The following is a 23,746-nucleotide window of genomic DNA, read 5'->3' as shown; positions in this document are numbered from 1 at the left end:
TGCTATATGATTTTAACACTAAAATTTTGTTTACTGTCTTTATTCTAATTATTCCGAAATTCAAACAAAGCATACCAAGACAGATATTAGAAAGTAAAATGTTTGTCTTCATTTTTATCTATCTACTATCTGTTATCTATCTACTGTAGATATAAAAATGCCATCCCATCCTTACACCCCAAGAGTCTCCGTCAATTCAGCAAGTCGGCCAGATACAAGGAAAAAAGCCTTCACAGGATATGATGTTAAATATATGGAGCCTATTTCCAGCGTGAGAACCTCATCTACATCAAGTCAGTTTCATTCTCACGAACCCTCCAGGATCGTGCCTATCAGTGTATCAAATCGTGCCCAGCAAAGTCCTGCTTCAAGAAGGGACATGATTTCATTCACCAAAGCAGCACAGGCAGCGGCTTCCAGTTCCCCAAAACCTGGAGTCTCTTCTGTTGAGATAAAGAGAGAGGAGACAGATCAGAGAAGTATGAGAGAGGAGGTTTCACAGCACTCTTCAAAGGGCTCACTTGATCACACCCCCTATAGAATCGAAAGTATATCAAGCTCTACAGCCTCAAAAATAGAGAAACCAAAGCCAGCGAATGTGATATCACCTCTTGCGAGTTTGAGCAAGACCGCCACCGAAGAAAGCAGACAGAAAGACGTTGAACCAAAAGAAAATAGAATGGATGCCAAACAAGATGAAGAAAAACCCAAGGCAACAAATAAAGAAGAAAGAGGGGATGTGAAAGAATCAATAGCTAAAGATGAGAGAGAGTCTGAAAATGTAGAACATAAGGTGTTTGTAAGTGAGGAAAAGGTACTAGATGCAGTTTCTATGGAGGAAATAATTCAGCAGGTCATGAAACCAGCTGGTTTAGATACATACTCATCCCCCGACTCAAAAGTCACATATCATGTGGAGAAATCAGAGCAAGAGGATGGATCCACCAAGACTCAGATTATTTTACAATCTAAAGTTGAGGAGGAGCTGGATCTGTCTGAAGATTATGCTCTGGAGGAACTTCTCAGCAAGGGAGTCAAGAAAGTCACCCTGGAGAACATCAAAGGAACCCCAACAGGAAACATGATCGAGAACCTGCTGAGTCTTAGCCTACAAGGTGAGAGTTTGGGAAAAAGGTCAGTGAATGTGGAGATAATCGAGGAACCTGTGGAGTCTCAGAGTGATGAGGAGGGTGAAATTGAAATAGAGGAGACAGTGGAGATTAAGTCTAAACAACCAAACATCAGTCCCTCATCGATGTTCTTCCAAATCGAGGAGCCAGAGAGTGACCCTAAGACCATGAAACCCTACGAGAGTGGTTCTGCTGAAGCCTCACATTATGGAAACAGTGGTTCTGTGCAGGTTCAGGAAGTTACCAGGGATGAAAGCTTACCATACTTCACGCATGGCCAAGAGTCACAAGAATACTTCGTCTCCACTCCTGAAGACAATATGTCTGAGTCGGAGGAGGGTGGAAGGTTTATGTCTTATAGCCATTATGGAGTTATGGATGATCTGTCTGATGAACGATATTACCAGGAAGATGACCCCAAATGGCCCACTGCTGAAGGTCACAGGTACAGAGATTCACCCGAATATGGTGACCACTCGTTTTTGAGAGACGACATCCAAGACTGCATAATTGAAGAGGAGGTGCACGTCTCTCCCACACTGCAACAGTCCATAGTAGGGATCCTGAGGGAGGAGTCTCTAGACCCCGAACAGCAGCTCAGAGGAGCATTAGAGCAAATCCAAGATACTGTATCTGGAGCCCTCAAGGAAGAACTTGCATTTTTTACAAAAGGTAGAGAGACTCCAGAAAATGTCTCCGTTGACATCAAAAAAGTGGAACAAGTTACAGACAGCGGAACCATGACCATTGTGGCAGAGCTTAATGTGTCCCAGACGTTGGAGGATTCTGGGCTGCTGGAAGGAGATGATCCATCTGAAGAGCAAATAATGGCAGCGCTGAGCTCAACCCACCCAACGCTCCAGCAGGCCCTTGGTGGTGGAGCTGGTGTAGGATACACCATGAAAGTTTCTCAAGAGGAGTTTCGAATGGAGGGAATGCCATGGATGACCAGCGACGAAGAGATCCGACAATGGAGCTCAACCGATGAGGTCGGCAAGACGGAAAAACATATCAAGCTAGGCCCTAGTGAGAAATCCTTCACTTTTCAGATGGATGTGAACAACGGCTCCTCTGCATCAGCAAGCGGAGGAGCCGTTATAGAGCAAAGAAGCGGCAGTGCTACTGAGTTCTCACAGACCCAGATGATTGACCCCCACTTGAAGGTCTGTCATGAGAAAAGAATCGCAACTGTTTATCTTGAAAGCCCCAAAGATGAGTGATATCATGAAATAACATTCAAATTACACATTATAGCTCAAAATATCATGTCAACCACATAATTCATTATGAATTTAACAACAACAACAACAACAAAAAAAAATCTGGTGTTGTAAACCAGAATTAAAAATTCATGGTCCATCATGACCGGTCCATTACATACTAAAAATGTTACTGATCGCAATTTTTTGAACAGCACTGTATCTGACATAGCTAAAGTGTTAACAAAGCTAAAGCTAATCACTTACATACTTGCATTGCTTTGTTTATATTGAGTATATATATACAGCCAAGACATTTTATTTCATTTTCACTTTATAGTACAGCTTTAACTAAGCACAGAAAAAGTGAAAAACATTATTTTCTTTCCGTTTCAATTTTCAGTAGCAATCCTCTTAAAAATTACACTGATGACTATATAAAAACACACACTTTGTTACAGCACCGTACTGTGCTTCTAGTTTCCATAGCAAGTTTGGCATGTTTTACATCTTTTATGAAATATGTTAAACAGAGAATGAACAGATGGACATTGTAGATTAGTGCTCGCTTTAATTGGCCATATATTTGTGAGCTATTCAAAACTTTATTCATAATATCACAAATATTTGTTATATTTTTGGTTTATATAGTGTGGTCTACATTTGGCCACTGTCACTGTCTAGTTCTGAAGGTGAGAAGCACTAGACTGTCCTTCCTGTATCCCAGAGATCTCTTAATCCTTAAATGACATTAGACCAGCAAGCACTAATCTAGCAATCCTGCTCTTCCAGGACGACACATTTTTCATTACTCTAGTACTGTACAGAGACAGTGAGAGAGGGAGGAGTGTGATCGTAGAAATCTCACATTAAAAATAAGTGCAAGGCAGCTTACACAGAAGTGTGTAAGTGCTTCCAGAATAGCTATTCGGTGCTATTAAGTCTGTCACAACCTATTACGTAGAATGAGGATTCAGCTCCACTGAATGAGAGTCTATTTTAGGGTTCCATTGACACCTCAAGGTAAAGTAGTGTAACAGCATTTGTCTGAAGATTTAAAGTGTGTTTTCCTCTATTTTTTCTATTTATCTTTTAACAGATATCAGCATATTCATGTTAATGTCACCAGATGCTGCAATGGTGACAATCCTGTGCCTATTAACTGTTGGGGGTAAAAAAAAGTGTAATCTAAACAATGAAGCATGTAACATTTCAACTTCATTTAATGATTTAACATATAATTTTCAAGTAGCTTTTCATGTCTGTATTATCATAAACTATCAAAGATCTAGAAATGAGATCCTCAATATAATATGTTAACACAGTGATCCCAGGGGTTCTTAAACAAGTTTGAATTAATTTGATTTGACTTTATTAAACTTTAATAACCAATGGTGCTTAATCTCATTTAATATGTATGAGTTTTTACATTTGTTTTTAATGAGAATATAAGTGTCACTCACAATATGACTTTTCACATTTAAGTGACTTAAATGATATCCAGTATAATACAAGCTGAAAAAAACCCATTTCTGGTTTGTGTTGATGAAGGGGTATTTGAGTCTTACTCATTACACAACATAAAGGTTGGGAAACACTGTGTTAACAGATACACAAGTTATTAAGGATCATTATTAACCATTTCCAATCATTTATCTGCATACCTTAAGATGGTGTTTCAGGACCTGCCGATCTTTGTTTAAATCTATGCATAGAGTTTTATGATTCAGCCATCACTGTGTGAAACCTCATTTTGTGCATCTACAGATTTACAGTTTGCTAAACATGATTTACTACCATAGCAAAGATTGGTTTGGGCTGGCAGATTACAGATGTATTTTTGCAAAATGAAAATTCACAAAAGGGGTTTTTTGTGTGCTGTTTTACTCTTAAAAAAGACTAGTCTGCTTACTGTCTGGACACTGGTTTACATGCAAACACAATAAACAAACCCCTACAGAGTTCATGTTGTGAATTCAGCTCAATTCTTAGAAATAATATAAGAAAGAAAACTCTTTTCTATAGATGCCTGCAGCTCACCAGTTGGGGAATATTTGCAGAAACTGCTGTGATGGTGTATTAGATCACTACTGGACAGTTCTCATCTTTTGAAGTGCAGAGGTAGTCACCTTGCCAAGCACTCTATGACTCAGCAACAGAGATTAAAGAAACTATTGAGTTTGTGTGCTGTTCTAGAAATACTGCCTTGCTTTTTCCAATCCACAGATTTTCCTTGGTGAAATAGGATGAGGTCAAACCTCCCTGAAAGTCCATGCAAGTTCATTAGATCGGCCTGCTGGTCACTTGCTGTTACGAGCAAGACATACTAGATGCCACCTCAGATGCAGATGATACCACTGCACAGAATGGAGGCCTTGTTTCAAGACGACTCTCCTTGCGTCTCTCACTGACCTCTGGTGACCTAGAAAAAGATCATAAAGCATTAAATGCCTCATCTATTAATAATATTCACTTTCACCAACACACTACATTCAGCTGAAGTGTCCGTTTACTGCACTGAAAGCACATTTTTAGAGTGCACTGTGACTTTGTGCTATAGTGTGAATGTGTGTCACACATGATGAAATAGGAAACTCACTGAGACAGCATGTCCACAGTTCTTTGTGTGGCTTTGGTTTTCTTGTGCTGAGGACCATACAGCATACTTTGAATATCCAGACACTGAAAGAGAGACAGATACAGGTGGTTAGCAAAACATTTGGGACATGCTATTCTCAATATGTGTGTATATTTTTAATACAAATACAACAAAATAGTAATACTGTGAAATATTAGAATTTAAAAGAGCCGTTTTCTATTTGGATATATTTTAAATTGCAGCAAAAACAACTTTTCAACATCAATAATAATAAGAACCATTATTAGTAATTGAGCGCCAACAGTAATTGATAATAACTAAAAACACAACCAGCATATTAGAATTATTTCTGAAGGATCATGTGAGACTGGAGTAATGGCAGATTTTCCATCACAGGAATAAATTATATGTTATAATAGAATTTATTTTGCATTGCAATCATACTTAACATTTTTACTGTATTTTTATCCAATATAAGAAAACATAAAAAAAAAAATATTAATTATTCCAAATGTTTGATCTGTAGGGTACATTATATAATAATTATATATTATAATTATGCACCTTTTTTTATTCATATGAGGTTACATGGAATATTTGTACTTTTAAGTTGATGATGTTGATGACACATTTATAAACAACCCAAATCGTTGTGACTTGTGTCAAAATATAAATTATGCAATCAAATATTAGACCATAACCTATAGTAGAGTTGCTATACAGACTACTGAATAGTTTTAATAAAGAATAAATGTTAATTCTTTTAAAAATGATTGTTCCAGGTAAAACTCTGTGAATGTGAAACTAAAATATTTAAAAAGTCTGTATTTGTTACTGTTAAAATTCAAAACTAAGCAAGTAAGCTTTAGTGCTCTGCTTTGTGGAGCTCAAAGGATAGTGAACGGCTTGACTCTGATTTCACGAACATAGTAGAGAGGAGGAGTGCCTTTGGCACACAGATATTACAGCATACCTGGCCAAGCCACTTCATTTCCTCAAATAAACCCTCTCTCATTCTTCAAAACAACAGCAACGGGTTGGAAGAAAAACACTCGAAATGACGACATGACAGCAGTCTTTCCAAACAAAGACAAAGGAAAGTACTGTTCAAAGTTTCCTGTTTGATTGAAAAGTCTTGGTCCATGTTTTCATCACTTTCCACAGGCAAAAGTGATGTCATGGGGCCCACTTCAGTGGGAAAACAGTCTCAAAAGTGTGTGCGTCTTACAAAGGGCTCTTAAAAAAGACTGGATATTCGTCTAGAGATTGCATAAAACATAATATACCATATATTGTATATATAATCTAACATTATTATTGCTTATTTAAATCCCTGTTTCTGTTTTAACCACAAAACCCTGGCTTTAGGCCAAAGTCTAAACTGAGAGTGTGTTGCTCTGCTGCAGCTGCTGTCATGATTACAGGAGAAAGAACATGATATGAGCTGCTCGTATCTGCCAGAGGTAACGAGGAAAGGTTAGTGGCCTGAGGAAGCACAGAGAGGGGGACCACTGATTCACAACCCCAGAAATGGAGCCCTTCGATACAACAACAAAGCAACATAGCAACAGTGCTCACTTACAGACGAGTGGGGACAGGTTTCCAGAGATCAACAGTCGTCATTTATCTCAGAGGGGGTTTCAGTGTGACCAAATAAAAATAAAATTAAAGCCACTCGCATGTTTAGGACATACTAGGATACAAGGGTAATGTTGTAGGCAGCATCAAATGTTAATAGCAAAGACACAAAAGAGAATAAATTACGTCACAAACTGGGGTGTGGCATAACTCCTGGAGGAGGACATCAAGTGAGCTGTCCAAGACACTAAGAATAACAATGTCCTATCCAAAAAAAATAAATAAAGCTAAAGCTACCAAAACAAATGTCACTCTGGTAACTTGCTTTATAACCTAAATGTTATTTCTTGGAACATTTCATATCAGGAAAGGCATCCCCTCTGAGGGCAAATATCATTCATGCTCCACTCCAAGATTAGAGCATAGCTCTGAGTGAGAACATAAGGTCCTCAGAGATAAAGCTGTTCAGATGTCTTTTTGTGCAAACTGCAGTTGCACAGACTCTGCATGGAAGGATCTTGGTATTGAATAAACTTTATTTGATAAACTCTATTTTATACCATCTGAATTTTATGTAGATGTAGCATCAAATTCAGCAAAACGATGTAGCTTGTATTTAATGTCACGGTGTAAAGGAAGTAGAAACAGATCTTTACTTTTGTATTATGCTGTACCAGAAAAAAAAAAAAAAGTAGGGCGAAAAAACTTTTTTTATACAGTTGTTAACTGAATAGAGTCGATTGTAAAGGCCAGGACACACCAGGCCAATGGTCAGCCTCCGGGCAATGTGTTCCACACCGTTGGCTCTAGTCGGACGCCGTCGGGGGTTTTGGGGCCAATTCAGATTGTTGAACTGGCGTCGGTGAGTGAGAGAACTCTGATTGGCTTAGTGAATGAGTCTGTGCACGAGAATAAAAGCGAAAGTGATGAAAGCGAGCAAAGTCTAGATGGTACAGACAGAAGGCTGTTATAATTTTATGCCATCTTACCTGAGCATTCAAATGCACACATATTTTCATAATAACGTGAGCTGACTGGAATGAAGTAAGTGATCTTCGTGATTGATATTCAAAGTGGCAAGCAAGCGCTGCTTTGTTTACGGTTTGTATATTTTGCAATCCTAGTTTCCGTTTCCCTTTCTGAATGACAAAAATAGACTATTGATACTTGCATATATATATATATATATATATATATATATATATATATATATATATATATATATATACAGATATTACGTATACACGCAGGCGCAGAATGTACGCGCTAGTTGACAGTCGCCTTTAGTCCTTTTGGTGTGTTCAAGCACAGCTTTTTGGCTGAGATGCAGCCGACGCGAGGCGACAACACAGCTGGCTTTCGTCGCAGCTAGTTCTTAAGAAAGCAGCAGGTTTAAGCAGACTAAATGATTGGAAAAGTCTGGCATACATCACCAGAGAGTTGTTTAATTTAAAAAAAAAAAAAAAAAAAAAATGAAACATGCATTAATTAATTATTCACATTAAAGGGATAGTTCACCCAAAAATAAAAAAATTCTGTCATCATTTACTCACCCTCAAGTTGTTCCAAACCTGTGAACTATCCCTTTAACATCAAAAAACATGCATTTTAGAAAATAGACAGTGTGAATTTGCGTTTCATGCTGACTTTAAAGGTGATAGAGAGGATTTTTTCGTCGACTGAGAATCCAAAGACTGTTACTGAGTTTTTGAAATGAGCGCATGCGTAAGAACAGCCCCCCTCCTTCACAGCTCACTTCAAAGGAACGCCTCCCAAAACTCGTGCACGAGTATTGGAACACGAGTGTTTACCACCGGCATTCGCTGTGTCGTGTTAGTGGATTCATTATGTCGGACTCACCGCAGGTAACTCATAATCTGCAGTTGTTACTCCTGTCTCCTGACAAAAACATTGCATGTGGCGCCTGTGGAGTGTGGAGAGTTACTGGAGCGTGCAGCCGCGCTCGTCTCTCACAAGGAACATCACGGCAGTGATTGACAAGCCAGAGGGCCAATCGTTTACGCGATTGGCTGATGTTTTTAAGGCCCTACCTCGTGCACAGATGATGTATATTTAATATTATTACTTTCAGAGCACCTAATAAATAGTCTTTTATCAGTTAGTAAAGACAGTTTCAAGTAATATTGCAAAAATGTATAAAACAAAACATCCTCTTTAGCACCTTTAATATACCGGTGATGTTTGATCATAAATACATGGCAAAACTGTTTTACCAGATACTGTATGTGATCTGTAACAGACGGAGGTTTATGAATAATGTACGAGTAAATATCCATTAACAGCTAACAGCCAACTCCTACAGCATAGTGATCGTGTATTAGATTTGATTCACCTTCTTGAGTGTCCGGTAGGCGTGTCTCATCTGACCCTGTGCCATCTCCACTCCACCAATCAGCTGCAGCGCTTCTGCAACCTCGGCACTCAGTTCACCAAACGTGCTCTTCTTAAGAGACAGAGACTCTCTTTGGATCTCAGCGCATCTCTGAAAAACAAAAATGCACAAACACTCCTTACAAAGATGTAGTCTTTCAGTTTAAGAGATAACCACCATAAATATGTTTCCTCCAAGGTTCTGAATATGATGAATTATCATCAATGTTGAAAACAGTTGTGTTTCTTAACATTTTTGTGGAAACAGCGAGATTTTTTTCTTTAGTATTTGATAAATAGAACGATCAATTTAATGCATCGTTAATAAAAAAAATATATAAAAATGTAAAATTAAAAAAAATTATACTAAATTCTATATGACATATAGTGATATACTATATAGCAAATACCACCTGCCTGATTTTTTTTTTTTTTGGGAGCAAAATGTACAGTAACTATATTATAACCCAGCTCTAATCTGCTAAATGCAATTATAAAGCATGAAGATATTAGGATATTATAAAGATTAACAACAAGATTTTGTGTAAAGATGCTTTGAAACAATGTATTGTGAAAAGTGCTATACAAATACATTTGGCTTGACCTGATATTCTGACCCTTACTTTTAAAGGTGCCCTCGAATGAAAAATTGAATTTATCTTGGCATAGTTAAATAACAAGAGTTCAGTACATGGAAATGACATACAGTGAGTCTCAAACTCCATTGTTTCCTCCTTCTTATATAAATCTCATTTGTTTAAAAGACCTCAGAAGAACAGGCGAATCTCAACATAACACAGACTGTTACGTAACAGTCGGGGTGTACGCCCCCAATATTTGCATATGCCAGCCCACGTTTCCAACATTATAAAAGGCATTAGACAAGGGCAGTATTAACGTCTGGATGTGCACAGCTGAATCAACAGACTAGGTAAGCAAGCAAGAACAATAGCGAAAAATGTCAGATGGAGCAATAATAACTGACATGATCGATGATATCATGATGGTTTTAGTGATATTTGTAAACTGTCTTTCTAAATGTTTCGTTAGCATGTTGCTAATGTACTGTTAAATGTGGTTAAAGTTACCATCGGTTATTACTGTATTCAGAAAGATCAGAAAAAAATCAGAAGTAAACAATATAACAGTATACAATACTCACATAATCCGCCGCATGCATGATGAACACTTTGTAAAGCTCCATTTTGAGGGTTATATTAGCTGTGTAAACTTTGTTAAGGCACTGTTCAAGGCAAGCGCGAGCTCTGTGGGCGTGGACCACGGGATTTAAAGGGGCCGCAGCATAAAATCGGCGCGTTTATAATGATGCCCCAAAATAGGCAGTTAAAAAAATTAATAAAAAAAAATCTATGGGGTATTTTGATCTGAAACTTCACAGACACATTCAGGGGACACCTTAGACTTATATTACATCTTTTAAAAACATAATCTAGGGCACCTTTAAATGGTAGTGAATATATAGTTAAAATATAAAGCGCCAAATCTTTTTCGTAATATACATAATATCCAAATGAATTGAAGCTGACCTCCTGTTGTCCTGTGAGTAGGAGGAAATGACTGAAGTCATCTTGGGCAGATAAGGTGAGTGTGTCCTGTTGGCCTAGTGCACTTCTATATGCACTTATACACTCCTCAAAAAAGCGTGCTGCTGAATCTATTGAAACGGGAAAAGAGATGCACATAATTACACTTTCCCCACTTCCCCCTGAAGAGCTACTCCAGCGCAGTCATATTTTTCATTTGATTAGCTGAGGGTCACCTTCAAGTCTTTACTGCTGTACTTGTTATGCAGGGCTGCGACAACAAAGCTCCGCTTATGTGTAGGCTGCTAAACACTTTGACAGTGTGATCCAAAACGATTCACTTTAATGACAAACTCCAAATCTTGGATCAGATCCAAGTTATCTAAAGCAGTGTTTCTCAAACCTGTCCTAGGGACAACCCCACCACTGCACATTTTGTATGTTTCCCTCACTCTAACACACCTGATTCAACTCATACGCTCATTAGTAAAGACTGCAAGACTTAGGCTGTGCCCGAAATCGCCCCCCATACCCTTAAATAGGGCACTATTTGGGGAGACAGCCATTTTAGTGATGTCCGAAACAATAGTGGATGTTATCAAGTGCACTCATTCAATCCCATAATGCAACACAATAACGAGTGTACAACCGATTTACACTCAATGGCTATAGAATACCCATAATGCACTGTGAAGGTCGCACTGAATGAAAAAAGCTCCATCTTCGTAGACAAAAACGCAGTCTCAGATGCTTTTTCCAACAAAAAACATATAAATGTGGACTTTTGTACGGTTGAATTGGGTGTGTCTGATGAGGGAGACATCCAAAATGTGCAGTCCCCAGGACAAGTTTGAGAAGCACTGATCTAAAGGACAGAATGATTTTTGATCATATTACATATTTCTCAAATTTCTATTATACTGTATTGACTTCCTAACACATCTCATAATTTCTGTGTGATGCCCAGGGCCTAATTAAATACCCCGTACAGATGGACTATTGTGAAAGCATTCTGTTACCATTGTGATGAGGCTCTGAAGTGGAAGAATAGGCCAGAGCCAAGCTATGAGCGATCTGGGCCCCCTCCAGACCCCCGGGACTCTGACTAAGAGCAATGGAATGAGCCTGCAGAAATGGGAGAGAGAGATACAGGCACTTGAATACAGATATATCACATATCAGACCCTCCATGAAACATAGGAAACATTAATAGTTTCTGGCTTTAAATAATTCTGTGGTCCAGTTTTAAAAACCATTAGAGAGAGGATGTCAAAAACCCAACCCATGGTCCAAATATGGCTTGTGGAGGAATGCAATCTGAACCCATGTGATGATTTGAGGAAAATAATAATAATAATAATAAAATAACATTCCTATCCATTTATATATCAATGTCATATCAATGTAAAAATATTCTATATTTATATATTTGTTGCATCTGCATATAGTGTGGGACAGACTTTACTCACCCTCAAGTTGTTCCAAATCTGTACGAGTTTCTTTCTTCTGTCGAACACAAAAGAAGATATTAAAGAATGTTGGTAACCACACAATTGCCGGCACCTATTGACTTCCATAGTATTTTTTTCCTACTATGGAAGTCAATGGGTGCCATCAATTGGCTGGTTACCCACATTCTTTAAAAAAATCTTCTTTTGTGTTCAGCAGAAGAAGGAAACTTGGAACAACTTAAGGGTGAGTAAGTAATGAAATTTGTTTTTTTCATTTTTGGGTGAACTATCCCTTTAATATACCATACAATGTGTTTGACACCACTGCACCTCTCCCCTGCTTTAATACAAGTTGAATACAGTGTAATTCTCTGAAGGACACAACAGGAATTTACCTGTTGGAGATGCTCAATGGCTCTATCCAGATGTCCCTGTGCCTGTTCAATGGCTGCCATGTTTCTGTAAACAAAGCAGATCCGACTGAGCTGAGCTCCTTCCTGAAGCATCTCCAAGGCTCTTTCACATTGACTGAGGGCCTTCTCAGGCCTTCCCTGCCGCTGGTACACCCTATACAACACAGCATATGCACACGGACACAAAGATGTCATTTATCATGAAATCATTCCACAATGTCACATACAGCTCACTGTCGACCTTACTTATGCATGCCATCATGATAAGAATGGCTCATTTGTAATGCCAGTCATGGGCAAAAATGCCAGAACAATGAAAGGAAGAAGGTCAAGAAAAGGGAGTTCTGTTCAATTCAAACTGGTTAAAAACAGGAAGAACTGCTGTGTATTGCACAGGACGGTGGTACGAGCTCTGAACCTTCAAAGTGCATTCGTTTCTTTTATTAAGAAGTGGAGTGCAGTAAATCCAAACATGCCCTGCAGTGCTGAACTCAATACACAAGAGCTCATGTCTTTATTAGGTCTGAATCTCCACTCTCAATATCAGCCTGGAGGCATCCAGTCTCACTCCTGAACAATGCACAGGAGACTGACTCACTGCTGTCTGCTATCCGTGAAGAAATGAAGTACAGAGGACTCAGTGCTGTTCTAAAAAAAGTATTCAGTTCAAGTTGCTAAGGTGATTTTTAGACACTTTAAATGTAATACAAAAACGATAATAAGTCTAAGATTTTCTAATGTTTTTGAAAGAAATCCCTTACACCGCGTCGCATCTGGTGTGGACAGACAAATTGTTTGTCGCAGGAATCTTATCGCATCGCATCTGGTTAGGCACGGTGTTATGCTTACCAAGGCTACACTTATTTGACCAAAAACACCGAAAAACAGTAATATTGTGAAATATTATTGTAACTTAAAATAACTGTTGTATAATTTAATATGTTTTAAAATGTAATTTATTCCTGTGATGGCAAAGTTGAATTTTTAGTATAATTACGCCAGTCTTCAGTGTCACATGATCCTTCAGAAATCATTCTAATTTGATTTGGTGCTCAAGAAACATTTCTTCTTATCAATGTTTAAAACAGTTGTGCTGCTTAAACTTTTTGTGGAAACTGTTAATTTACTGAGTTAAACTTAAAGGTGCCCTAGATTCAAAAATTGAATTTACCTTGGCATAGTTGAATAACAAGAGTTCAGTACATGGAAATGACATACAGTGAGTCTCAAACTCCATTGTTTCCTCCTCCTTATATAAATCTCATTTGTTTAAATGACCTCCGAGAAACAGGCAAATCTCAACATAACACCAACTGTTACGTAACAGTCGGGATCATTAATATGTACGCCCCCAATATTTGCATATGCCAGCCCATGTTCAATGCATTACACAAGGGCATGCAGTATTATCGTCTGGATCTGTGCACAGCTGAATCATCAGACTAGGTAAGCAAGCAAGGACAATAGTGAAAAATGGCAGATGGAGCAATAATAACTGACATAATTCATGATTACATGATATTTTTAGTGATATTTGTGAATTGTCTTTCTAAATGTTTCGTTAGCATGTTGCTAATGTACTGTTAAATGTGGTTAAAGTTACCATCGTTTCTTACTGTATTCACAGAGACAAGAGAGTCGTCGCTATTTTCATTTTTAAACACTTGCAGTCGGTATAATTCATAAACAACTTCATTCTTTATAAATCTCTCCAATAGTGTGTAATGTTAGCTTTAGCCATGGAGCATAGCCTCAAACTCATTCAGAATCAAATGTAAACATCCAAATAAATACAATACTTATGCGATTAGACATGCTGCATGACGAATACTTTGTAAAGACACATTTTGAGGGTTACTTTGTTTATGGTGTTTAAGGCAAGCGTGAGCTCTTGGGGCGTGGAGCACGAGATTTAAAGGGGCCGCGTACCCTGAATCGGCGCATTTATAATAATAGGCAATTAAAAAAATTAATAAAAAAAAAAAACTATAGGGTATTTTGAGCTGAAACTTCACAGACACATTCAGGGGACACTTAAGACTTATATTACATCTTTTGAAAACATGTTCTTTGGCACCTTTAAATATAAAAATCCAAGATTTTCAATTGGATCTCAGACTTTTAGATCTCACTGTACATAACTGCTTCTCTCTGATGTGGGCAGGTGTGTAGCACTGGGCTATATGGAGACATGGGAGATCCCATGCTTCACCAATCCATCTTGTTAAAAGCCTTGAGCCTTTCCAGATTCATCCACTCTAATGGATCGCTAACTCAATTTCCCCATCTCAGAGGGAGTAGCATCCTTGTACCATCAATACAAGGCTAGTAAAAATAGTTGCGTCACAAACAAAGGTTATAGTTGATTAGTGGATATCCCATGATGGAACTCTAAATTAGCAAGTGGATTTTTAACAGAGATGGTTGACATTACACATAATCCATCAGTATTCACTCATATCTGTGTAATTTGATGATGATGGAGCTGTAAACATGTCTTATCTTCAATCTTTGGTTTATATTTATAACATGGATTTTATTCAAATGAAATCATAAGCTCTTAATCTGAATGTCCAATTGGATTTACTGCAATCAGTGAAAAACGCTCAAGGGTGACGTTTTGCAAAATGACTTTAAAACACGACTCCACCAAGGTTTTCTCAAAGTAGTCTGTGTGTACACTGAAGCAGCTTGGCAACTTTTCAGGGCTGCATCAGAAATTCCAGACTATGGGCCTCCTTTTAGGGGCAGCGGGACAAGCAGCGATGTGCCAATTCTACTGCCGCGCTGCCTGGGGACACAAACCTAAACACATCCTGTATGCCACGCAGTGCCAGCGTAATACCAGCCATCCTCTGTGGGAGGAGAGATATAATCTGCGTGAAGAAATCTGATTTAATGTCCGTTGTGCAGGGGCGTAATGCAATTAGGGATTTTTACATGAACTGCCAAGTAGTCTCCCAAGCCTTCTGCTTAGTAATTGTTAACAGACCGATACTGACGTAGACTGCGTATGAAAGATTTCAGGCTTGATAGAGAGTAGTGCCAGGGAAAATGGGGGAAAACGACACAGAGCAACAGAAAAGATATTGTTGCCTTTAAAAAAGAAAAGAAAAAAGAAAACACTCTGAGTGCTTCAGACTGTTATAATAGCACTCCAAGTTTAGTCTCCAGCCACGTTTAGCTCAGCTTAAAGGTAGGGTAAGCAATGTTTTTCATAAACACTTTTTTGTTATACTAGTTGAAGCTCTCTTCACATCCCGATAGCAATCAATAACAGAAGTGGTCTAAATATTTAAAAAAGTACATATATCTTCTGTGGAAGTCTCAGGACCAAAAAATGTTCGTTCATTCATTTCATTCAGTCCGAATGCAATAACAGGATGTCCTAACTGCCCGTCAATCTGTATGTGCATATCTCCGCGCAGACATTACATCATCATCAGTGTATTTCATGAGGCCATGCATAGTTATAGACAGTCAGTCACCGAGTGCCACTAACAAACAGCAGCCACCTTTTACAGTTCCTCATAAACCAAAACAACGAGTTTAGCTTCGTTCACGCCATAACTACCATAATTAAGAGATGGAAGCCCGTAACGTTCTACTCAGAGCTGTTTACATGCTTTTCTATGGCAACACTATCAATGCCGAAATGAATCTGCAGCAGTCAGGTGGTACAAGTCAGAACTCTAATAAGTTGTTTATGTTCGTTATTATTGTAATGTTATGTGCTTTGAGACATGAGGTAATTTAACGCCATCTCTCGTGATGCTTTGAAGACTCTGCTATGGATGTGCGCGTTCATGTGTTTTGGAGGAGGCGTGGCTTTGGAGAGCGCTCTGAAGGGAGGGGGTGGGAGCTTTCAAAGCTAGCTTGCTATTGCTAGCCTATCTGAAACTGTCAGAGAAAAAAAGAGCAGTAGTTTAAAGGAATAGGTTACTCAAAAATGAAAATTCACTGTCATGTTATCCCAAACCTGCATGATAAAAGAATATACTTTTATTTATTTTTTTATCCATGCAATGAATGTCAGTGTTTTTGACCCCATTCACTTTTGTTCTATGGGCAAAAATTGTTGAAACTTTTTTTGAAATACACTTCCAACCTTCTAAAAATTAGCTTGAACAAAGTTTTTTAGTAGGAGGAGTTAGTTTATTTTTTTGTGTGAACTGAACATATTTTTTGTTGACTTAATACACGTTCAAAACGTCTCCTTTATCAGAAAAAGTCCCCAGCATGCATTGCAGCTTAAAAAAAAAAATGTGGTAACTATTATTAAAAAATGATCATTGTTTTATATTTTACTGGCTTAATTTATGTGGCTGCATGTCATGTGGTTCATACTTCATGTTTTTTGTTTATATTTTTGCTGAATTAACATGTGCTGATCATCACTGTGTTTGATATTTGTGTGTTGAGGTATATGTACATCTCATTGCAACTGTTGGTTGTAATACATTTGCCTATTAGGGTAATGTGTTTGCCTTTAGTTTTAAGAGGCAACTAATACTGACATGATGAAGTGGGCTGGAAATCAAACATAAAGGTAAAAGGAACGAGGCATATGGCTCCTTGAAATGCTAAACGTGTTGCATTGACAAGAATCTTCAAATTCAATTGTCTGCCTGTTACTCACGTGAACAAAAGTATTTAAGTTGTTAGTTAACTGCAGAAGAAAGAAAGTAATACAGGATGAACTATCCCTTTAAAACTGTCCTTACTTTTCTTCAGGACACAGATTTCCTATCAGCCATCAAGTAGATGTTAAGTGGATGGATGATTTAACATTGGCAAAAATGACACACTTGACCTTTTAAGCTTTGTTTGTTCACAGGCTTAGAGTGTGAAAAGACTTAAGGAAATAAACACTTCACTTTTGAGTTCTGTCAACAAGGGCTGATGTAAATATGTGCAGAGATTCATGTCAGTGTGATATGCTGACTCTGTTGTTTGTTCGCTCTTTGCCTCTATCCGGATGAAAAAGCTGTAAGCGTGTCATTGTTTCTGGGTTTTGTGGTGGTATGTGTTGATAGCGCAGGCTTGCTCATTTCAAATATGTCAACACTAGCTTTGGCTGGTTGGGTTAGTCCATATTTGACCCAAACATGGGTTGAAACAACCCAGCATTTTTTAGATTGTATGAGTTGTGATGAAAGCTTTCTAATTCTTCCGCCTTTGACAGTAAAGCTAGTGTTGACATATTTGAAATGAGCGAGACTGTGCCATCAACACATACCACCACAAAACCCAGAAACAATAGGTTTACAGCTTCTTCATCCGGATGGAGACAAAGAGCAAACGAAAATCAGTGCACATATTAACATCAGCAGTTGGTTGGGTTTGTCCCTATTTGACCCAAACAAGGGTTGAAACAACCCAGCATTTTTAGAGAGTACGCACATTCTTCTGGGACAACGAAACCAGCTGACAAACTGGTGAAAACACAACCTGCTAAGGGTAGTAAAAAAATTCCAGACATAATAATATAAATACATAATAAATGAGCTTTACTGCGTAGCAGTTTATCTTCTCTAATACAGATGCCCTTACTTACATAACAAAGAGCAGCAATAATAAAACCTGAGATGGCCCAGGGAGATACTGTCGCTCTGCACTCACAACACAAACACAGCTGGCAGACAAACCACAGTCGTTCATTGTCACAGTCAAGCCTGGTGAGACCAGCCATAATAAACACTAGGATCAATACAAGCTATTGAACAAGTTAATCAAGTCCTCCTGTGGGAACTATTTCCCCTGAGAAACAAAAGATCTTTGAATAATGCTGTCTTTCACATTTAAAGCAATAATTTCTCAAAAAAATATATAATTTAATGTGAATAAAGTAGACCTACTGCATGTCTGGAGAGTAAATCATTTTCTTTATGTATGTTAAGCGGTGTTGGATTTTGCTTTTGCTTTGCTTTGAAAAATGTATACTGATGCTTTTCTACTCTGCTCTGAATGTGACCAAACCTGGAGAAGTTCACATGTATGTGTGAGCTTCACAGACACTCAAAGATAATGATAATAAAAGATAAAACATCATTTCTGTTTCTGTTTGTCCTTCAAAACAAGCAGTGGCCAAAAACAGGGAAGTTTGTGGAATTTATCATAAAGCTTCAATTCTGATGTAGCAAAGTTAAGATGTTTTGTGGATGAAGAGCACCACCTTGTGGTGAAAAAGATACTTTATACTGTTGATATTAGCTTGTGGTCCTAATGAAGTGCTGGAGGTTCACATAATCATTCTTTTGCTTTGCCAAAGCCCTTAAAGACAACAATATCTAAATAAATGTAACATAACAAAATCTGATGCAAATATGAAAGTGTTTTCTGAGTTGCAAGTGCACTAGTGTCAACTTGGAGTGATGCCAGAAAAAACATGGATTTAAACATGAACCTGATATTTGAAACTGCAGAAGTCAAGAGAAATAAATAGTCTACAACATGTGATTCACCGTAGTGCTTTGTGTGAATATCAATGCAGACTCAGCTGCCAAGTCATATTTCAGGCCTGTAAACAATTTCATGTGTTTATTATGCCATAAACACACTGGGAAAATGGATTTAGATGTTTCTAAGGGTCATTACAAAATGAATCTATCGCTAGACTTTAACATTTATGCAGGGTTGTATTAGAAAGTTAGGCCTCAGCACTTCTCTAAAAAGAGGCAGTAATTTATATAATAGCCATCTACAGTTGGATTATGTATCTTGTTAGTCTGGCTATGTCAGTCATTACAACAAATAAGAATAAAATGTTCCCATACCTTGCTAAATTTGTAAAAATTTCATACTCAGTGTCCACTCTGTCCTCCTTCCCCATGGCTTCTTGTGCTACAATGTCTCCCGTGACTATCTCTGCCTTCTGAAAGTTTGACTCAGCCTCTGCTAAGGTTCATATAGTTAAGAACTCATCAATGTTGAATTAGAATATTACTGCCATTAGTACAGCAACAAGGTCTGTATGATGAATAACACATTTTTTCTACTTTAAAAAATATGTATATAATATCACTCACAAATATATAGTGTCCCTAAAAAGGATTTGAACACTTAAAATGACTATGAATACGATGACATTATATTTTTGTAAACAAGGATATTTTCCAAGCAGTAGAGCAGCACTTCCAAGAGTCTGATGTATGGTAAGAAAGCAGTTTAGGCAGCTCACTCTCTCCTCCTGCTGACTGGAACGGAGTACTTCAAGTGCTTGGGACGCATGTTTTTGTGCCTGCTGTGCCCAGCCTGGGAAACAGGAGGTCATATACTGTTAGGAGATGGTTAACGTATTATATATGACTGCCTAAGAAATCCATTTGCATGATGCAAAGTCAATGCAGGGTTTATTTTTCAGTAATAACAAGCTCGCTGTACACGTTTAAATGCGTTAAATAATAAACAATTTTACCTTTGTATTGCAAGTAAGCTTTAGCCAGTTTTGACTGGGCTTGGGCCACTGCAAAATGCTCATTTCCATAAACCAGTCTGGTCAGTGCAAGGCAACGCACAAGCTCTTGAATACAGGGGTCATGCTGCAAAGGTCAAACAAGCATAAAAACATTAAACTAGAGAAATAAAAATTCAATAAATACAATGATCAGTAAGTGTTGATGAACTGGAGATTAAGAATATGCCTTGTGTGCTCAGGGGTTTTCAAACTGGAGTCCAGGGCCCGCCCCCCAGGAGACCACAATGAAGTGCTAGGGGGTCTGTGTTTAGAGAAAACCAGTGTAAAAAATGTCAAAATAAATAAATAATGAAAGGAGATTAAAATAAATATAAAGTACATATTTAATATAAATGAATAAAATATTAAAAAGTGATATTTATAAATGAATAAAATAATTAAAAAGTTTAAAATGAATTATAAAAGTTAAATAAAATAAATAAATAAATAGATTAAAATAAACAAATACAATGTTCAGACATGAAACTGTAGATGGCACAGGCTGATAGGTCGTTAACTCACGGTGCGTTCTAAACGGGATATAATCACCCTCCGAAGGGTACTTTGGAGTGAAAACAATTATGGCCGCCATACTGAAGGGTCGTTCCAAACTGAAGTGCTCAAAACTGGCCATTTCAAAGGGCCCTTCGGAATGAAGGATTTGATGGGTGCAACTGATGGACACTTAGGGCCTCCATGATCCTTTGCACAGGGAAGTTGTTTGGTGTCACAGAACGGGTACAGGAGGCTCAGAGTTCGATTTTACCTATTAATGTATGTATAGTGTTTTCTATACTACTGTAATATTTACAGTGGGTACGGAAAGTATTCAGACCCCCTTAAATTTTTCACTCTTTGTTATATTGCAGCCATTTGCTAAATCATTTAAGTTCATTTTTTTCCTCATTAATGTACACACAGCACCCCATATTGACAGAAAAACACAGAATTGTTGACATTTTTGCAGATTTATTAAAAAAGAAAAACTGAAATATCACAGGGTCCTACATATTCAGACCCTTTGCTGTGACACTCATATATTTAACTCAGGTGCTGTCCATTTCTTCTGATCATCGTGGAGATGGTTCTACACCTTCATTTGAGTCCAGCTGTGTTTGATTATACTGATTGGACTTGATTAGGAAAGCCACACACCTGTCTATATAAGACCTTACAGCTCACAGTGCATGTCAGAGCAAATGAGAATCATGAGGTCAAAGGAACTGCCTGAAGAGCTCAGAGACAGAATTGTGGCAAGGCACAGATCTGGCCAAGGTTACAAAAAAATTTCTGCTGCACTTAAGGTTCCTAAGAGCACAGTGGCCTCCATAATCCTTAAATGGAAGACGTTTGGGATGACCCTTCCTAGAGCTGGCCATCCGGCCAAACTGAGCTATCGGGGGAGAAGAGCCTTGGTGAGAGAGGTAAAGAAGAACCCAAAGATCACTGTGGCTGAGCTCCAGAGATGCAGTCGGGAGATGGGAGAAAGTTGTAGAAAGTCAACCATCACTGCAGCCCTCCACAAGTCGGGGCTTTATGGCAGAGTGGCCCGACGGAAGCCTCTCCTCAGTGCAAGACACATGAAAGCCCGCATGGAGTTTGCCAAGATGGTGTGAATTAAGATTCTCTAGTCTGATGAGACCAAGATAGAACGTTTTGGCCTTAATTCTAAGTGGCATGTGTGGAGAAAACCAGGCACTGCTCATCACCTGTCCAATACAGTCCCAACAGTGAAGCATGGTAGTGGCAGCATCATGCTGTGGGGGTGTTTTTCAGCTGCAGGGACAGGGCGACTGGTTGCAATCGAGGGAAAGATGAATGCGGCCAAGTACAGGGATATCCTGGACAAAAACCTTCTCCAGAGTGCTCAGGACCTCAGACTGGGCCAAAGTTTTACCTTCCAACAAGACAACGACCCTAAGCACACAGCTAAAATAATGAAGGAGTGGCTTCACAACAACTCTGTGACTGTTCATGAATGGCCCAGCCAGAGCCCTGACTTAAACCCAATTGAGCATCTCTGGAGAGACCTAAAAATGGCTGTCCACCAGCGTTTACCATCCAACCTGACAGAACTGGAGAGGATCTGCAAGGAGGAATGGCAGAGGATCCCCAAATCCAGGTGTGAAAAACTTGTTGCATCTTTCCCAAAAAGACTCATGGCTGTATTAGATCAAAAGGGTGCTTCTACTAAATACTGAGCAATAATAATACTTATAATAATAATAATAAATACTTAGGACCATGTGATATTTCAGTTTTTCTTTTTTAATAAATCTGCAAAAATGTCAACAATTCTGTGTTTTTCTGTCAATATGGGTGCTGTGTGTACATTAATGAGGAAAAAAAACCCTCATGTTGTCCCAAACCTGTAAGACTTTCGTTCATCTTTGGAACGCAAATGAAGATCTCTTTGTTGAAATCTGAGAGCTTTCTGTCCTTCCATAGGCAGCTACACAACTGAAACTGTGATGCTTCAAAAAGTTCATAAAGAGATCGGAAAACTAATCCATATGAATGCAGTTTAGTTCAAATTTTCTGAAGAGACTTGATCGCTTTTTATGATGAACAGATTTAATTTAGGCTTTTACTCATACTTTTACTCATACAGAAGCAGAAGCTCAACTGAACCTGAATGACGCACAAGAACAAACCTCTTGTGGAAGCTCAAACGTGCTGCATAACTCACATGAAAGGAATCTCACTGGTAACGCAGCACGTTTGAGCTTCTGGAAGAAGTTTGTTTTTGCGTGTCATTCAGGTTCGGTCTAGCTTCTGCTTGTGTTTGCTGATCAAAGTTTCAATTGCGTAGCTGTCTATGGAGGGACAGAAAGCTCTCAGATTTCATCAAAAAGATCTTCATTTGCGTTCGATGAACGAAAATCTTACGGGTTTGGAATGACATGAGAGTGAGTAATAATTAATAATTAATGAACTAACCCTTTAATGTATTCTATAATATATCTAAATAATATTTTACACATATTTATAATATTCAATTTTCACAGTATAAATTGAGTCTTTACACATAAAAAATGTACAGCTGCCTTTTAAATTTTAGAGTGGAAGGTCCCTCGCAAGAAAATGGTCATATATGGGGGCCCATGGCACTTAAAAGATTGAAAACCCCTGCTTTATGTAATGATAATGGATCATACTGAAATGTTGGGGCACTTAATAAGGTTACATAACATAAATCAGTAGGAGAATATAAAATTAGAGTGTGAAATATGTATTTTTGGGTATAAGATTATTCCTTGAGTACCTCTTCACTATCAGCCAAAGACTGCGCTCGTCTCTCACAAAGTGACAGTTTCTCTGCAGGATTCATCATACTGTAATTCTTCACATCTTCTTTCTGTGAGATTATTGAATCTGCCTCCTGTAAGGATTCTCCTGAACTGCAACTGCTGCTCATGTTGAAGCTGGTGAATCTGTAAAGGTTTAGAGATGGTTGTGTCTAAAAATATAATTAACTGACTACTTAGCAGTACTGTGCAGGCAGGCAGTTTACAAGGTTTTGGTAAACATCCTACTTTAGTTGCAAGGCAAATAGATGCACTGAAAGTGAATGGTCAGTGAGACTGTCGGTCTCTAACAACTTCTTTTGTTTTCCACTGCAGAAATAGTCTGACAGGTTTTAAACAACATGAAGGTGAGTAAATAATGACAGATTTGGCTTTTTTGGGTGAACTATCTCTTTAACTGCAGCAGGAAAATGGATACATACGATTCATCCAGCGCAGTCACAGGACAGCTCTGCTGCGGTGCGCGAAACGATCCGCTGCGCGGTGCTAGGCTCATTTTAATGGTGAAGGCAAATCAATTCAGCTGTCATTTTATAAGCTGACATTTTATTAACAATAAGCTCTCTTACCATTACTTTTTAAAAGACTGCAATGGTCTTTTCAAGCACACTAGAACGTATAGCTAAGCAACCGAGTAACGAATATCACGAAAACCCAAACAAACGCTGTGATTGGTT

General features: G+C 38.3%; 2 protein-coding genes across 2 annotated transcripts in view; one reads left to right on the top strand and one right to left on the bottom strand.

Moving 5' to 3' along the window:
• synm (synemin, intermediate filament protein) overlaps positions 1-4,293 on the top strand; it is a 9,433-nt gene extending 5,140 nt beyond the window's left edge. Inside the window, exon 4 of the mRNA XM_048167785.1 lies at positions 150-4,293. Coding sequence (XP_048023742.1) covers positions 150-2,350 — 2,201 coding nt within the window. The 3' untranslated portion in view covers positions 2,351-4,293. The remainder of the gene's footprint in view (positions 1-149) is intronic.
• On the bottom strand, positions 3,531-23,746 carry ttc23 (tetratricopeptide repeat domain 23). The gene is made up of 11 exons (XM_048167786.1): positions 23,492-23,746; positions 23,027-23,195; positions 19,723-19,846; positions 19,418-19,559; positions 19,082-19,207; positions 12,288-12,459; positions 11,461-11,566; positions 10,445-10,572; positions 8,860-9,009; positions 4,929-5,011; positions 3,531-4,751 (listed from the first exon to the last, which is right to left on the bottom strand). Exons 1-11 carry the CDS (start codon positions 23,563-23,565, stop codon positions 4,640-4,642), a joined length of 1,386 nt encoding a protein of 461 aa, XP_048023743.1. The 5' UTR covers positions 23,566-23,746; the 3' UTR covers positions 3,531-4,639.

Source organism: Megalobrama amblycephala, linkage group LG19 (genome assembly GCF_018812025.1).
Source record: "Megalobrama amblycephala isolate DHTTF-2021 linkage group LG19, ASM1881202v1, whole genome shotgun sequence".
Classification (NCBI taxonomy): Eukaryota; Metazoa; Chordata; class Actinopteri; order Cypriniformes; family Xenocyprididae; genus Megalobrama; species Megalobrama amblycephala.
This window is presented reverse-complemented; position numbering and strand designations above follow the sequence as displayed.

Excerpts from the sequence above, each read along its gene's own strand:
- ttc23 (XM_048167786.1), bottom strand. The coding sequence starts at position 23,565 with ATGAGCCTAGCACCGCGCAGCGGATCGTTTCGCGCACCGCAGCAGAGC. Across the intron at positions 19,208-19,417 it reads GCTGCTCTACTGCTTGGAAA|CTTAGCAGAGGCTGAGTCAA; the intron begins ATATCCTTGTTT and ends AACTATATGAAC. Across the intron at positions 11,567-12,287 it reads CCATTGAGCATCTCCAACAG|GCTCATTCCATTGCTCTTAG; the intron begins GTAAATTCCTGT and ends CCATTTCTGCAG.